This window comes from Heteronotia binoei, chromosome 21 (assembly GCF_032191835.1).
Source record: "Heteronotia binoei isolate CCM8104 ecotype False Entrance Well chromosome 21, APGP_CSIRO_Hbin_v1, whole genome shotgun sequence".
Taxonomy (NCBI): Eukaryota; Metazoa; Chordata; class Lepidosauria; order Squamata; family Gekkonidae; genus Heteronotia; species Heteronotia binoei.
In genome coordinates, this window is record NC_083243.1 from 166,355,176 (window position 1) to 166,373,359 (window position 18,184).

An 18,184-nucleotide genomic window follows, 5' to 3' on the forward strand; every position below is an offset into this window, starting at 1 on the left:
AGCAGTGGGCATGCTAACAGTACCAGCAGTAGGGCGCATGGCACCCCAGGCAGACCCCCAGGAGGAACTGGAAGGGAGGGAGAGAAGCCTACTCCAGCGCTGTCTTAAGAGAATGCTCAGATGCCCAGCCACTTTAAAGCAGATAGGGCTGATCCTAGGGGCACTCTTCTCAGCACGGTGTGGGGTAGGGGGGTGGAGCGTGGTGCTGCGTTGCATGGCCCTGCACTAGGGAAGGAAGGGGCCGGGGGAGAAACTTAGGCATTTGCCTTGGGCACAGGGATGGGGGAGCCCAACTTGGCACTACCTCCCTGCACCCTATGCAAATACCTAATTTGCCTAGTGAGTGAGCCGGCCCTGCATGCCAGGGGCCACTGAAATGGAGGGATCCCTCCCAGCAGCCACAGTGGTGGGCTCCATGTTTGAGTAGAGTCTTACTGGCCAAACTAAGCAGAAGGTTTCAGGATTGGGAGGAGTGGGGGGTTGAACATTTGGGGCGGGCAGTCTTCCCACCAACTGGCTCCTAGTCTGGAGTACACAAGTGGTCCTTTGCTCACAGCTGCACAGAGCCTTCCCACTAGGGTTGCCAAGTCCAATTCAAGAAATATCTGGGGACTTTGGGGGTGGAGCCAAGATCAAGGCTGTGACAAGCATAATTGAACTCCAAAGGGAGTTCTGGCCATCAGATTTAAAGGTACAGCACACCTTTTCAATGCCTGCCTTCCATAGGAAATAATGAAGGATAGGGGCACCTTCTTTTGGGGCTCATAGAATTTGACCCCCTGGTTCAATCTTTTTGAAACTTGGGGGGGGGGGGGTATTTTGGGGAGAGGCACTAGATGCTATACTGAAAATTTGGTGCCTCTACCCCAAAAAACAGCCCCCCCCCCAGAGCCCCAGATACCCGCGGATCAATTCTCCATGATTTTCTATGGACTAAATCTCCATAGGGAATAACAGAGTTCCCAGCAGACATTTCCCTCCCCTCCCCCTGCTTTCTGATGACCCTGAAGCGGGGGGAGGGCCTCCAAACTGGGGGATCCCCTGCCCCCACCTGGGGATTGGCAACCCTACTTCCCACTGCTAGGCAACCAGTGTCCCCTTACCACTCCAGTCATTGACCACGGCTCGCTACAGCTGGCTCCGCAATTTTCTGCACACATGGAGGGCTCTCCACATTTGCAGAAAAATCTGGACATTTTTAAAAATTCCCCAGGGGCACTTAAATCCCCTCAAAACTAAAACAGTGTTCTCTATGCATGTGCAGGGAACACACTTATCATTAGGGAGCCCCCACAGGGGAAGCTGCCATTGTGAGGGCTGTTCTCATTAGGGGAAACTGCTGGACCCAACAAGGAAGCTGCCACTGCCTGACAAAGTAGGAGACTAATGTGTAAAAGTATCTTTCTTAATCATTAATAGTAATTGATACTTTTACACATTACACGTTTTACACATAAAATATACTTCCCCCCCCCATAATTAAATCCAAACATATTGTGACCTATAAATTAACTTGTTATTACTGTTTAGTCTTTGCACGTGTCAAAACATCCATTAAGTTGTGTGCTACTTTGCTGTTCACCTATGTAGAGTCTTCTGCCTATATGTATGCAATGTTAACTTTCATTTTTATGTATCTGAAGAAGTGTGTGTGCACATGAACGCTCATGCCTTGAATAAATTTTTGTACGTCTTAAAGGTGGCACTGAACTCAGAATTTGTTCTTCTGCTTGAGATGGCTGGCCACCTGGATTTATCCATTCAAATAATAGTGGTAAAGGGATCTAATATGACAGTATAAATGTATAGGTCATCCTCAACATGCTATTTTTGCACTGAATGTGTTTTGTCTTCTATTTCTTAGGTGTGAGTCCTTTTTTCCCTTTTCTCTCTCGGTTTTTCTGTGTTTAGGATCCTTTCATAGCATTTCACATTGATAAAACTCCAGTAAAGAAGCACATGAAACAACTTATGATTGGTGAACTGGCACCTGATGAGCCCAGTTTTGAGCCCAGCAAAAATGTAAGTGTGCCTTAAAATTCAAAATTGGAATAAAAATTATAACCAAGCAGAATTTCCTGTAACTCTATGTAACGCTGTACCAAATGGATTCCCATATAAGAATGGGAATGATATATTTCATTGGCTTCCTCTAATGTGACAATGGTCTATATCAAATTTCAGCAATTCTCTCTGGGAGGGAAGGCCTAAACCCAGCTATGAAAACCATGAAAAGAAAAGGGTATACATCTGCTATGATCCACTAAGGCAGCTGCATTATATATTTAAGGCACAGGTGGGAAAAAACCTGCAAAATTGGATCTTTCCACAGAAATTATTATTAGAGGACTTCCGAGAGCTACAGTCCACTGTTGAGAAGATGGGACTCCTGAAACCAAACCCACTTTACTTCTTTGTGATTCTTCTCCACATCTTACTACTGGATGTTGCAGGGTGGTTTGTCCTATGGTACTTCGGGACATCTGTGACTACTTTTATTATTGCTACAACTCTGCTGCTGATTGCACAGGTAATTTTCTCAACTGGCCTATGCACATGTATATAGGGGCAGATATATATCTATAGATATAGATATATATAGCCAGTTTGGTTAAGTATGCAGATTCATCTGGGAGAACCGGGTTTGATTCCCCACTCCTCCACTTGCAGCTGTGGGAATGGCCTTGGGTTAGCCATAGCTATCGCAGGAGTTGTCCTTGAAAGGGCAGCGGCTGTGAGAGCCCTCTCAGCTCCACCCACCTCACAGGATGTCTGTTGTGGGGGGAGAAGATGTAGGAGATTGTAAGCCGCTTTGAGTGTCTGATTCAAAGAGAAGGGCAGGGTATAAATCTGCAGTCTTCTTCTTGAGCACAATAATTTATGCAGTAGCTCACAACTTTCATGCCAGTAGCTCACAGCTTTAATACCAGTAGCTCACAAAGTAGAATTTTTGCTCACAAGACTCTGCAGCTTAGAGGGAACATTGATGGCATTATATGTGTATATCCTTATTACATTGTCTTCAAGCCATAAACAAGGGCTATGTGCTGTCTTGTCCTGATTTTGATATAGCTAATAAGTTTTCTGAATTAACTTTCTCTTTTTTAGTCCCAAGCAGGTTGGCTGCAGCATGACTTGGGGCACCTTTCAGTATTCAGCAATACAAAATGGAACCACGTTGTTCATGAGTTTGTGATGTGCCATCTGAAGGTATGTTTATTGACAATCTAGTTGTATTTTGTAACAGTGACCAAAGAGGAAGTATGAGATATACTTGAAAGGGACTTATAAGAATACCATTGTCACTAAAATAATAGACTCACAACTTAGGGTGCTGTTATATACATATTCACAACTGACTCCTCCACTGTGGCACAGAACAATTTTATCCCACTTCAGCAGTTTTTGATAGCTGCCACCCTTTCTTCAGAAGTGTGATTTGGTGACAACTCTTCATGCTGTGATCATCATGTCCAGGTTAATAATAATAATAACAACAAACTTTTATTTATACCCCGCCCTCCCTGCCTGGGCAGGCTCAGGGCGGCTAACAAGACATGGTAAAACCATGATACAAATAAAACAGAATACAATAATTAATAATTTAAACAGTAAAACCAATAAAACAGTATAACATTATAGTACAATCAAAATATGTGCAAGCAAAATATGTGCAAGATGGCTCGGTGTTATTGATATTATCAGGAGTTCCATCTTAAAAAGCTAATTGGAAGAGGGCGGTTTTGCAGGCCCTACGAAACTGGTTAAAGTCCTGTAGGGCCGCACCTCCTCCGGCAGTTGATTCCACCATTGGGGGCCTTTGTAGAGAATGCCTGTTCTCTGGTAGTTTTTAATTTGGTTTCTTTTGGCCCAGGGATTTCTAAAAGATTTTTTGCGCTTGATCGCAGTGCTCTCTGGGAAACATATGGAGAGAGGCGGTCCCTAAGATAGACAGGTCCTCGACCATATAGGGCTTTAAAGGTAATAACCAGCACCTTGTAACGAACCCGGTAAACAATTGGCAGCCAGTGCAATTCCCGCAGCCCAGACTGCACATGTTCCCACCGAGGCAGTCCCAATAGCAGCCTGGCTGCTGCATTTTGCACTAGCTGCAGTTTCCGGGTTCGGTACAGGGGAATCCCCATGTAGAGGGCATTACAGTAGTCTAACCTCGAGGTGACTGTAGTGTGGATCACTGTTGCCAGGTCGCCGCGTTCCAGGAAGAGGGCTAACTCCAGGAAGAGGGCTAACTGCCTCTAAGATGAAAAAAGGCGGACTTGGCAGTAGCTGCTATCTGGGCCTCCATTGTCAAGGAAGGCTCCAGTAGAACTCCCAAGCTCTTAACTCTGCGCACTACCAGTTGCGCCCCATCAAAAACTGGGAGGGAGACCCCGTTCCCTAAATCGCCACGACCCAGGCGAAGGACCTCTGTCTTCGCTGGATTTAATTTCAGCCCACTCAGCTTAATCCAGTCTGCCACGGCTTGCAACGCCCGATTCAGATTTTCCGGGGCATTGGCAGTCCGGTCACCCAACAGTAGATAGAGCTGGGTGTCATCAGCGTACTGATGACAACCCAGCCCATATCTCCGGGCGATCTGGGGAAGGGGGCGCATAAAGATGTTAAATAACATCGGAGAGAGAACTGCTCCCTGTGGCACCCCACAATTAAGTGAGTGTCTCTGGGATAGCTCTCCTCCAATTGCCACCCTTTGCCCTCGACCCTCAAGGAAAGAGGAAAGCCCTGAATCCCTGCGTCGGCAAGGTGGCAGGCCAGCAGCCGGTGATTGACCATATCGAACGCAGCCGATAGGTCTAACAGCAGCAAAACCGCCTCGCTGCCTCGATCCAGATGTCTCCGGAGGTCATCCATGACAGCGACCAAGACTGTCTCCGTCCTATGTCTCAGGCGGAAGCTGGACTGGAATGGATCTAAGGTGGAAGCGTCCTCCAGAAAACTCTGCAGCTGCAACGCAACAGCTCTCTAAATGACTTGGCCCAAAAAGGGCAAATTCGAGACCGGCCGGTAGTGCGCCAATTTGGTTGGGTCTGATGTAACCTTTTTTAAGAGAGGGCGGACCACTGCCTCCTTCAGAGGGGATGGAAAACGGCCCTCTGAAAGAGATCTATTTATGATGTCCCGTATAGGGCATCTTAGCTCCTCCAGGCAGGCTTTAATTAGCCAGGAGTGGCATGGGTCAAGATCACAAGTTGTTGAACGTGCAGCAGAGAGGACTCTGTCAAATTCCTCCAAGCTGAGTGCGTCAAAATGATCCAGGGTCAAACTGGAAGGCAGGCACAGAGCCTCGAGTTTACATACTGAAGCCAATATGGCAGGGCAGTCACGGCGAAGCGATTGGACTTTGTCTGCAAAATATTTCGCAAAAGCCTCACAGCCTATCTCTAATTCCTTAACATTTGGTTTGCCCTGTGGCAATGTAGTGAGTGTTCAAATTATCCTAAATAATTGTGCCGGGCGCGAATTTGCAGACGCAATCTTAGCCACAAAGTACGTTTTCTTTGTGGCCTTGACTGCCATCTCATAGGATCTCATAAATTCCCTATAAGATGCTCTAATTGCTTCGTCTCGAGTATGCCGCCATTGCCTCTCTAGCCGTCTGAGGCCTTGTTTCAGCTGGCGTAGTTCCGGGGTATACCACAGCGCCAGCCTAGTCCAGGGTCGCAGAGGGCGTTGAGGTGCGATCTCTTTGATAGCCCTGGAGAGTCGGCTATGCCAGACCTCGACCAGGGCCTCCAAGGAATCGCCAGAGGGCCAGGGATCCCGAAGAGCCATTTGGAACCGTTCCGGGTCCATTTGGCTCCACGGGCAAGCCATAATAGGCTCGCTGCCTAAGCAGGTTTGGGGTGGAGCATTCATACGAGCCTTAAGAGCACGGTGGTCCGACCATGGCACAGCTTCTATAGTTGTATCGTCCACCACAACCCCGGCTGCAAAGATCAAGTCTAACATGTGCCCGGCCTGGTGCATGGGGGATGTCACAAATTGAGAGAGTCCTAGTGTCACCATGGATGACACTAGGTCCGTCGCCTGACTAGAGGCCAAGTCATCCGCTTGGACGTTGAAGTCACCCAGGATCACCAGTCTTGGGTGCTCCCAACGCCCAGCCTGCCACCCCCTCGAGCAGGGACGGTAAGGCGTTGGCCGGTGCGCTAGGCGAACGGTACACCAGCCAAATTGCCAACCCCCCTCCAGCCTCCCACGCCAGACCGGCACATATAATATAATACACTTTACATGAGGCTGTCTTTGGAGATGGCTTGAAAGCTTCAGGTTGTATAAAATGTGACAACAGAATAATTTATTTTTATTTATTTATGATTTATATCCCGCCCTTCCCATGAAAGTGGCTCAGGGCGGCTCACAACAGATAGTGAAACATAAAATTAAACTAGCATTTAAATATATAAACATTTAAAACATTAAAAACATTAAACATCACAACAGTATGTATAACAGGAGTCTGGTAAAGCTACATTTAATTTCCCATATCAGTTAGGTGTAAGCTAGCCGGAAGAGGGTTGTCTTACAGGCCCTGCGGAACTGAACAAGGTCCTGCAGGGCCCTCACCTCCTCCGGCAGCTGATTCCACCATGTAGGGGCCATAACAAAGAATCTATCTCTTTAAAAGCAGGGTCAAACTACACTGGCTTCTGCTTTACTTCCATACATAATTAGAATTAAGAACATAAGAGAAGCCATGTTGGATCAGGCCAGTGGCCCATCCAGTCCCACACTCTGTATCACAGTGGCCAAAAAACCCAAGTGCCATCAAGAGGTCCACCAGTGGGGCTAGAAGCCCTTCCACTGTGCCCCCCCCCAAGCACAAGAATACAGAGTATCACTGCCCCAGACAGAGAGTTCCAATAATAAGCTGTGACTAATAGCCACTGATGGACCTCTGCTCCATATGCTTATCCATTCCCTTCTTGAAGCTGTCTATGCTTGTAGCCACCACCACCTCCTGTGGCAGTGAATTCCACACGTTAATCACCCTTTGGGTGAAGAAGTACTTCCTTTTATCAGTTCCAACGCGACTGCTCAGCAATTTCATTGAATGCCCATGAGTTCTTGTATTGTGAGAAAGGGAGAAAAGTACTTCTTTCTCTGGCTTCTCTATCCCATGCATAATCTTGTAAACCTTTTATCTTGACACCCCTCAGCCGACATTTCTCCAAGCTAAAGAGCCCCAAGCGTTTTAACCTTTCTTCATAGGGAAAATGTTCCAACCCTTTGATACTGGCTGATTTGTTTTCAGTTCCCTTCCTAATAATTCCCAGCATGGTGTTGGCCTTTTTTATTGCAATCACACACTATCTTGACATTTTCAGTGAGTTATCTACCATGACCCCAAGATCTCTCTCTTGGTCAGTGTCTCTGCCAGCTCACACCCCATTAACTTGTATTTATAGCTCTGCACTTGGCCACATTGAACCCCAACTGCCACACTGACTCCCATTCACCCAGCTTCGACAGATCCCTTTGGAGTGCCTCACAATCCTCTCTGGTTTTCACCACCCTGAACAATTTAGTGTCATCTGCAAACTTAGCCACTTCACTACTTACTCCAAATCCAAATCATTAATGAACACATTTAAAGAGCATGGGACCCAGTATTGAGCCCTTCGGCACCCCACTGCTTACCATCTTCCACTGCGAAAATTGCCCATTTACTCAACTCTCTGCTTCCTATAAATTAGCCAGTTTTTGATCCACAAGAGGACTTGTCCTTTTACTCCATGACTCTTGAGTTTACTAAGGAGCCTTTGATGAGGAACTTCATCTAAAGCCTCCTGGAAGTCAAGGTAAACAACATCTATTGGGTCCCTTTTGTCCACGTGTTTGTTCACCCCCTCAAAGAACTCAAACAGGTTAGTGAGACAAGATCTTCCCTTACAGAACCCATGCTGAGTCTTCCTCAATAACTTTGGTTCATCAATGTGTCTACTCATTCTCTCTTTTGATAATGGTTTCCACCAACTTTCCCAGTATTGAAGTCAGACTGACTGGCCTGTAATTTCCCGGATCTCCTCTGGAACCCTTTTTAAAGATGGGGGTGACATTTGCTACCTTCCAGTCCTCAGAAACAGAGGCAGATTTCAATGAAAGATTGTATATTTTTGTCAGGTGATCCACAAGTTCACCTTTGAGTTCTTTTAGAAATCTTGAGTGTATGCCATCCAGGTCTGATGACTTATTAGTTTTTAATTTGTCTCAGTTGTAGAACCTCCGCTCTCGTCACCTCAATCTGACTCAGGTCCTTCAACACCCCTTCCAAAATCAGCGGTTCTGGAGTGGGCAAACACCTCATCTTCCACAGTGAAGACGAAGGCAAAAAATGTATTCAGCTTCTCAGCCATTTCCCTATCCTCCTTCAGTAATCCTTTTACTCCTTGGTCATCCAAGGGCCCCACTGCCTCTCTGGCTGGTTTCCTGCTTTTAATATATTTGAAGAAATTTTTATTGTTGGTCTTTATGTTTTTTTTGCAATATGCTTCTCATAGTCCCTTTTTGCCTGCCTGATCACAGTCTTGCATTTGATTTGCCGCGGCCTGTGTTCCCTTTTATTAACCTCACTTGGACTAGTTTTCCATCACTTAAAGGAATCCTTCTTACCTTTTACAGCTTCCAATACTTTGTTTGTTAACCATACAGGCTTTTTCTTATACCTGTTTGTGCCTTTCCTAACTTGTGGTATATAGTTTATCTGAGTTTCTAGGATTGTAGTTTTAAATAGCCTCCAAGCTTCCCCAACAGTTTTGACCCTATTTACCTTTCCTTTCAGTTTCCTCTTCATATGCCTCCTAATTTCAGAGAATTTACCTCTTAAAGTTAAAAGTGGTTGTGTTGGTCTTTTGGGGAAACTCCCTATTTATACAAATGGTGAAATCAATAACATTATGGTCACTGCTCCCAAGAGGTGCAATTACTTTTACCTCTCACCAGTTCTTGGGCATTACTTAGGACCAAATCCAGGATCACCCCACCCCTGGTAGGTTCTGTGACCATCTGCTCCATAACACAGTCATTGAGAGTGTCTAGAAATTCTTTCTTCCAACCAGAACACATATTGACCCAATCTATCTGTGGGTAGTTTAATCACTTATTACGACACAGTTTTTATGTTTAGCTGCTATCTTTAATTCTTTCATCATATTATAATCGTCCTCTGTCTTGTTGGTCATGACCTGTAAAGCCCTTGAAGGAGCCTGAGACCAGGCTGACTAAAGGATGCCCTATTCACATTTGAGAATCACCCATTAAAACTGTCCATGGAGGCTCTGGCTTCTGTGCTGCCACCCCCTGAAGAGGATGTGGCCAGTACATGACCTTGAACATATATGAGGCTGTCTTATACTGAATCAGACCATTTGTCCATCAAAGTATTGTCTACTCAGACTGGCAGCAGATCTCCAGCATCTCAGGCAGAGGTCTTTCACATAATCTACTTCCAGTTCCTTTCAATCGGGGATGCAAGGATTGTACTAGGAACCTTCTACTGAACAACAGCCCCTCACCTTCTCTGGGTGTGGTCAGACGTACCATTAAAAGTGGGTGTATAGCGCTCAAATCTGAACTGCTGAATAGTGATTTCATGCAGGGCAGTTCAGACGAGCATCCAAGAATGCGATTCATTCTGTTGTGCGCGATCAGACATCCAATACTATCACGGACCTTTCTTGGAGCATGCGTAATCAAATGGTGATTTCTGGGAGGGGAGGGGGTCCACTGAACATGCGCCCAGCTGTTTGGAGCTGGGAAATCAAAACTTTCTTCAGAGGCAGGGGGGAAGGGCGAAAGTTTCCAGAATTAACGTTGCCGATCCAAACCACGGAACTGCCAGGAATTATTTTCCTAGAAATTGGCAGTGACAATGATATCTTGAAACCCTCCACATTGAAAAAAAAAGAATTTTTTCCTGTTCTGAATAGTGAGATAATGATTTCCCCCCCCCCTCCGATCCTGTGTTGATTGGAGAAGCACCTCAGATTCCCGGATGATCTGGTAATGCGCATGTCTGCTGGGTGAGCTGTCTGCTGTCTTTGAAAAAAAAAGGTGAGAGGCAGTATCGCGGGTGAGCTGTCCAAACAACAAAAAGCCGATCCTGTGACGCTGTTTTGAAAAGGGGCCTGACTTTATGTGCTGTCAAATTAATGTGCCATTCATGCGTAGCAAGCCTGGATGAGCACGGATGAGGCTCGATTGCCAGATGTGGATGTCTGAACGAACACATTTAATCCGTCAGCCAGACGGAGCTGTGTCGTCACTAATGGTACGTGTGACCGCGCCCTCTGTGTAGTGTCTCACTGTAAAACTTGTTGCACATTGTATATGGTGCCTGTATGTTCATTTTTTTTCCATGCTGGAAAAGATTGTGGGGTGTTTTGTTTTTTTACTAGGGGTGATGTTTATCCATTTCATTTTTTTAACCTCTGACCTTGTATCCTGTATTGACCTTTTAAATTATTTTTATGCTGCTTTGTTTTGTTTTGGTGTATTGGTATTTTGTTGGTTTTCCCCCTAAAAATGAATGAGCAGATTTATTTCTTCAGAATAAGCAGGAAGTTTAAAACGTCGAAGAAGGTGGTTGTGGCCTGATTTCTTTGTCCCCATCTTTCTCTGCAGGGGCTTTCAGCCAACTGGTGGTCTCTTCACCATTCTCAGCACCATGCCAAACCCAACTGTTTCCTAAAGGACCCAGATATTGAAATGCATCCCACAGTTTTTTCTTTAGGAAAATCTCTTTCTGAAGAGGTAAGAAGTAATGACATCTCTGGTAACGCTTGGATGAGATGTGGGATTTGTGCCAATAACTTGTCAGAGTAGGAAATGGCATCAGTGCCTCTGGTTGACAAAAGGAGTGACTCTGCTTATTATTTTTAAATTTTAGAAATATTGATACTACAGAGTGCCAAATTTCCAGTTGAGGTAGCAGTGGTGGTAGTGGGCTTTCAGGGATTTAGGTTGGCGAGTGGGCAGTGACTGTTCCTTCCAGACAAGAATATGACTTGGTAATACGCACTTCAGTACTCTCTTGCATAAGCTATTTTAACCAGGGTTGCCAACTCCAGGTATGAAATTCCTGGAGTGTTGGAGGTAGAGACCAGGGATGGTTGAGTTTGGAGAGGGGTAGGACCTCAATGGGGATGTGAAGCCATACAGTCCACCCTCCAAAGCAACTGTTTTCTCAAGGAGGCCTGACCTCAGTAGTTTGGAGATCAGTTGTAATTTGGGGAGATCTCCAGGAGCTGGAACTGATGACTTGGAGCTTCAGCTAATGGATCTGATGACAATACACTTCAGCTAATGTAAAATGTTATAGCTTATCTCTTGATGAGGTCTCATCTCAGGCTCAACAGCACTGGCTTCCTATTAGCTTCTGGGCCCAGCTCTTCACCTTTAGAACCTTACATGCCTGGAGCCTGTGCACATTAAAGAATGCCTCTTCACACATGAACTCCCATGTTCCTTGAGAATGATGGGAAGCATTGTTACATGCCCTGTCCTGAAGGGATTTAAGAAATGTCTATGCTCAAGCCAGGACATTCTCTAGTGGCACCCACTCTCTGAAACACATTTCTAATGGAGGTGCATTAAGATTTCTGGAAGTTGATGTTCACTGTTCAGAAGACTTTACTGATATATCATGGGATTGGTTATATTGCTGCTGGAAATTTTTACTGCTTTGTTATTCTATTTTGTTTTGTCTAGGCTTTTGAACTTAATTTATGATGAGTTTAGATGTTTAATTGCTTTTATTACTGTTAGTACTGTACAGTATTGACTTCATAATTATTATGCTCCTTCATGAGCTACTTCAGTGGTAGAAAATGTGGTATATAAATTGAAAATACATGCCTGCACATTTGGTAGAATTTCAAGGTTAGAGGCCCTTTGGGAAGATGTATTCAAGACAAAAATTGGATTAGGATTGCCAGTCTCCTGATGGGAATAGGAGATCCCCTATGTCTTGTTTCCTACCACTGTTCAAAGCAGCCATGGGAGAAAAAACTTAAAAATGGCTGTTAGACCAATGGCATGATGTATTTCTGGGAAATCCTGGAAGTGACATCATACATCTTAGGAATTGTCAAGGGCCAAAGTCCTAGAGAAGCATGAAATCACTCCTACCCTCTGTTCCCTCCCCCTGGTCACCTGCTAGTTGCCAGACTGGATTTGGCAAGCCTAAATTGAATAATAATTTGTAGAGAAAAAAACCAGTGTGATGCAGAAGATGAATGGAAAATGTACTGCTTCCTGTCAGTGTTCCCTCTAAGCTGAGTTAGGCTGAGCTAGCTCACAGATTTTTAGCCACCAGCTCACACATTTTGTCTTAGCTCAGAAAAATTGACCCCAGAGCACAATAATTTATGCAGTAGCTCACAGCTTTAATGCCAGTAGCCAGGGCTTTTTTTTTGAGCAGGAACGCACAGGAACGCAGTTCTGGCTGGCTTGGCATCAGGTGGTGTGGCCTAATATGCAAATGAATTCCTTCTGGGCTTTTTCTACAAAAAGCCCTATGTGAACAGTGGTGACATCATGGGATGTGGCCTAAGATGCAAATGAGTTCCTGCTGGACTTTTTCTACCAAAAAAGTCCTGCCAGTAGCTCATGAAGTAGAATTTTTGCTCACAAGACTCTTCAGCTTAGAGGGAACACTGCTTACTGTTAATGTTCTATTGACAAAATACTAGGGAAATCTTGTGCTTCGTGACAAGCAATAAATGTTTGACTAATAATCATAATAATTACTCTTGCATATTTTGGATTGAAGGATCCATTCTATTGATTCTTTTTCTGAAATATGGAATGTTGTACTGAAACAGATCAGAGGAAAATCTGGAGTAGCAGTTGTGTTATTCAGATCCACCAGTAATTTCAGTAAACAGAAAAAATTAACATCCATGGAGCATGACTTCCTCACTTTCCACTTTCCCAATCTCACTTTAGTCCCAGCTCCCTTTGAGATGCTTTTCCTGGGGGGCTGGGGACTCCCAGGAACAGTATGAGGGGAGAATCAGAGGTTTGCCAAAGGGAGGAGAATTGGCAGTTATTACTCCATTCCATCCACAGAGAACCTCCATGGGATTCAACCCTATGGTTTAATGTTTTAAATTTTCATATATTTGTATTTTAATTAATGTTCAAAAGTTGGTTGATAGTCATTATTCATGAAATTATAAATAAGAGGGAGATATTTTTTCTCCTTCCATAACTCGAGAACACAGTGCATCATTAACTTATGGCATTTCTTACCAGAGATGTGGATATGACCACTGATTTAGGTGGCTTTAAAAGAGGATTGGAGAAATTCCTTTAAGATATCTATCAATGACTGCTTCAGGGCTTTTTTTGAGCAGGAATGCACAGGAACGCAGTTCTAGCTGGCTTGGTGTCAGGGAATGTGGCCTAATATGCAAATGAGGTCCTCCTGGGCTTTTTCTATAAAAAGCCTGTGCAAAACTATGGTGATGTCAGGGGTGTGTGGTCTAATATGCAAATGAGTTCCTGCTGGGTTTTTTCCTAAAAAAAAAAAAAGCCCTGGACTTCTTGATATGCTAGCTAAATTGAACCTCTAGCAGGAATAGCAATCTGTTGTGCACATGCACATCCTCCAGTTTATTTGCTTTGGAATTGGATTCAGGATAGCCTACAGTAAATACTTTCTGTTTATTGGCAAATGCTTCATTTTGTCCAAGTCTAATCCCCACAGCTCCCTGATTCATCTCTGGTTCATGTGTTTATGAGCCCAGCAGGGACTTATTAGCATATCAGGCCACACCACCTGACATCACCATTGTTTCACACAGGGCTTTTTTATAAGAAAAGCCCAGTAGGATCTCATTTGCATATTAGGCAGGGGTGGAATTCTAGCAGGAGCTCCTTTGCATATTAGGCCACATACCCCTGATGTAGCCAATCCTCCAAGAGCTTACAAAAAAAGAGCTTTGTAAGCTCTTGGAGGATTGGCTACATCAGGGGTGTGTGGCCTAATATGCAAAGGAGCTCCTGCTAGAATTCCACCCCTGATATTAGGTCACACCCCCTGGCACCAAGCCAGCCAGAACTGTGTTCCTATGCGTTCCTGCTCCCAAAAAGCCCTGAATTGGCAGACCTACATCTTCCTCCCGACACCATGGATATTGTGCATCCAATGTGTGTCTGAGAAACATTGTTTTTTGAATAATGGGATATCTACTCCACTGGAAGCTTCACAGTCAGCTGCTGAGGGAATGAGGAGGTTGGAAAAATCCTTCCTTGCCAGCACCTTCCATTGGCATTGTACTGAATCTGGCCCAGTTAAATTAACAATGGATTAGTTGTTACTTCTTTATGACCTTTAATCCTCTTTTTTTTTTTGTAACAGCTCGGCAAGCAGAAGAAGAAGTACATGCCTTATAATCATCAGCACAAGTATTTCTTCATCAGTGAGCATCTCCACTTTTCTCACACACCTTTTTGATCAACTTCTGCTACCACCTTGCTGTTTTACCCTCTCAAATTATTGATTTTACATGTCCTATTCTAATCCTTAGCCTTTGTTTTATCAATCTTCTTTAATGTGTACATTGGAGATGGGGAGGGGGAAAGGCTATTTGGTGTTTGTGTCTGGCACATAATCAGTAGTTTTAAAAATATGGGTGGGGGAACTGTATTATGAGCAGAGATCTCCTCTTTGTTCCTCACTTTCAGAGGTACAATAGAAAGCAACAGGCAGTGAATTTTGTCCTCACAGTCTAACATGGAGCGGCCAAATTGTGGCTCTGGAGCCACATGTGGCTCTTTCACACATATTGTGTGGCTCTCAAAGCTCCCATTGGCCAGCTTGGAGAAGGCATTTAAAGTTAAAGTTGCTTTCTTTCCACCTCTCCATCCTTATCTATTTCCTTTTTTTCCACCTTTCTTTCCACCTTTCTCTCTTTCTTTCTCTTTCATTATTTCTTTCCACCTTTCCTTTTTTCTCATTTCTTTCCAGTTGAGAGAGCTAGAGAATGCTTGCCAAAATATTTCACTTCCAAGAACAAAATCTGGAAATAAACAATTCTAGTTATCTAGTTCAGTTTATTACCATCAAAGATTAGTGAAGCTGCAGTACTGCAGTCAGAGCCCTCTACTCACGACCTGAGTTCGATCCCAGTGGAAGCTGGGTTCAGATAGCCGGCTCAAGATTGACTCAGCCTTCCATCCTTCCAAGGTCGGTAAAATGAGTACCCAGCTTGCTGGGGGGAAAGTGTAGTTGACTGGGGAAGGCAATGGCAAACTACCCTGTAAAAAGTCTGCCATGAAAACATTGTGAAAGCAATGTCACCCCAGAGTAAGAAATGACTGGTGCACTACCTTTACCTTTTTTTTTAGTTGTTCAGTTTATTACCGTCAAAGATTAGTTAAAAACTGAAACAAATAAGATGTGCCAGCAGCTCAAGGCTGTTTTTATTCCTGCCTGATACTCTCTCTTTCTCTCTGTGTATGGTGTAATAACATATAATCGCACAGTGAATTGGATGGGGGCATGGTCAGCATCTTGGAAGCTGGTGGACCAGAGTGAGTCCAGCCACGTTCATGCCTTGAGGCTCTCAAACACCTGACATTTATTCTATGAGGCTCTTAGGTTAAATGAGTATGGCCACCCCTGGTCTAACATCAAGCCTACTAAAAATATAGAAATATTTTGCAATGCCCTCTGACATAAAGACTCCCTGCAAGATTAAAAAGAGCACAGAGGCTTTTCCTCAGTTATGTGCTAGTTTTCTACTTGCAGAGATTTTTTTTCATATGTGGAAATAGGTTAATACTCTAACAGTAAAACCTATTAGATCAGTCGTGAATGAATGTCATGGGTGGGAGGAGTAGTACCTGTGCTCTCCGTCCAATAAGCAGCCCAGTGCAAGTCCGGTAGCAAATGGAATCTTAATTAAGAGAAAGCATGAACAGAGAGTGAAAGACCCTCAAGAACCCTTCAGCTTTCTGAGGGATACAAGAAATGCAGGCTGTTTTATACCTTAACTGGCTTCATTCCAAATTATACAACCATGATTGGCTACCCAAGGATGGCTCCATACACTTTGGAGGCACCCCTCTGGATATTTCTGCTGACCAGTCTCTTGTGGTTTACAAGTTTAAGAGGGCACATTCCTTTGTCCAGTCCAGGTGTCTTCTTTACTCTTTCTTCAAACTGCTTCTCTCTGCTCTTTCTCGCCTCCTAAAATAACTGGTTGCCGAGAAGTCTAAACTTAAACTTTCTGCAAGCATATCAGCTTGTGATTAGAACAATAGCTCCTTTGAGAAGTTAGTTACTTTCTTCAAGCTCATTGGTGGCTATCTTGTGTTAGGAAGCTACTGGAATTAAAATGAACTTTAACCCATATTCTGATGTGGTTCTAAGTATAAATTGTGATTTCTTGATGTGCCTCTGGGTTGGTAATGTAAACTAAATATGCAAATAAGTGACCTTGTCCATCAAGGGTGTGGGGGTAGTTGAAAGGGAGAAGTGGTTGGAGGTGGGGGATGGGAAGACACCAAGGGTGAGAGGGCACTCACCCAGAGCCCACAATGGGCCTTATTTCTAGTTCTAGAATAAAATCACAGTATTTAAGGAAATTAGGAGTTAACAGGAAATACCCATTTCAGTTTGGGTATAACTTTAAGTTTGGGAAGGTTGACATGTGTGTATTGTTTTTAAGGTGACTTTCTGTGATTACAAAAGAGTGATTAACCCACTCTTTCAATTTTGTTTCTTTCTGTAGCAATGCCTCTGGTTGTAGTTCCAATATTTCAGATTTATTCAATATATTTCATATTCCAGCGTAAACTATGGCGGGTAAGTGTTCTAATCCTTTCCAAGTAGTAAGATGCATTTCTGTGCTTTAAAATGATCTCAGGGAAAAGCACTGAGAGATGGTCATATGACCCTATTTGGGGACATGGTTTTAGTCTATGCTGACCAAAGACTTTACATGTAAAGAATTAGCTCCTTTCCATAAACAAGTATCACTAATAAGCTTATTGTGATTTTCATGGAATCTTTGCACAGTGTTCCTCATGGGACCACTAGGAACCTGAACCTCTGAACAACTCAGAGGAAAACCAGACAGCAATTGGCCAGGTCGCTTCCATCAGTTCGCTTTGAAAACAAAATTGGACTCAAGAAGTATGAATTGAGAATCAACATACCGTAGTTATGGGAACATGTCATGATGCCTAATATGAAACTGGAATTGTGGGAGAAATCCCATCCCCCTATTAAGCAGGTACAAGTTGGAGAACCTGAGCCTTCTGGAAATGTGACCTGTGGGGCCAGTGGACAGTGCCTCAGTGCAGGGTCTGATGGTTTTGAAGAATACTTCTGACTTATCCACCATGCTGATGTAGTAGGCACAGGGATTCTAGAGAGTCATTGAGATTGGGTATCTCAATAGATAGTAACATATAGCCCATACACAATAAGACATGCGGGACTTGTGTTTAAGGTGTATGTTTGCTTAAGGAATAGTAAGGCAACTGTACATCTACTATTCTACCCATCCTTTCTTTCTCTCTCACAGGAGTTGTCATGGAGTGCTACATATTTCATTCGATTTTTTATTACCTTTGTGCCTTTACTGGGAGTGAAAGTTGTTTTGGGACAACTTCTTCTGCTCAAGTACTGTTCATCATGTTTCATGTTTCTTTTGATTTCTATTCTTCCTTTGTTGTTATGAATTGATATTTCTCTCACTTTAGATTCCAATATTAAGCTCTACACCAAAGATTAATCTTAGGAAACTTTTCTTTTTTCCAAAAAACTATGGCATAAAAGGATGGATTGGATATGAGTATGAGCCATTGCAGATGGATCTTTCATGTCATCTGGAATAACTTCAAACACTTTGTTTTCTAGTGGAGTTGATATGTACATTCAGCTGCCAAGGGTCAAAATCAAGTAAAACACATTTATGCGCGAATCTACCTTGAATCAGATGCGGCTTCCTATTTTCAGTCTTTGCCTCACTCTCAACTAGCTCGTGATTTTCTTGGCAGTCAGTCCACAAACTGGAATCAGTTTGGGCACAACTCTTCCACACATCTGCCTTCCCTCTGCATTTTCACAGTTGTGAAGTCAGTTTATTTTCTTTTCCACGTGTCTTGAATAATCAAGATTTTCAAGGGAAGGTGACATCATTGGTGG

General features: G+C 43.8%; 1 protein-coding gene across 1 annotated transcript in view; it reads left to right on the plus strand.

The window, feature by feature from the left end:
* LOC132590220 (acyl-CoA (8-3)-desaturase-like) overlaps positions 1–18,184 on the plus strand; it is a 56,391-nt gene that overhangs the window by 19,482 nt on the left and 18,725 nt on the right. Inside the window, exons 2-8 of the mRNA XM_060263185.1 lie at positions 1,912–2,022; positions 2,333–2,530; positions 3,109–3,210; positions 10,645–10,773; positions 14,387–14,447; positions 16,764–16,837; positions 17,562–17,659. Of these exons, the coding sequence (XP_060119168.1) occupies positions 1,912–2,022; positions 2,333–2,530; positions 3,109–3,210; positions 10,645–10,773; positions 14,387–14,447; positions 16,764–16,837; positions 17,562–17,659 (773 nt within the window). The remainder of the gene's footprint in view (positions 1–1,911; positions 2,023–2,332; positions 2,531–3,108; positions 3,211–10,644; positions 10,774–14,386; positions 14,448–16,763; positions 16,838–17,561; positions 17,660–18,184) is intronic.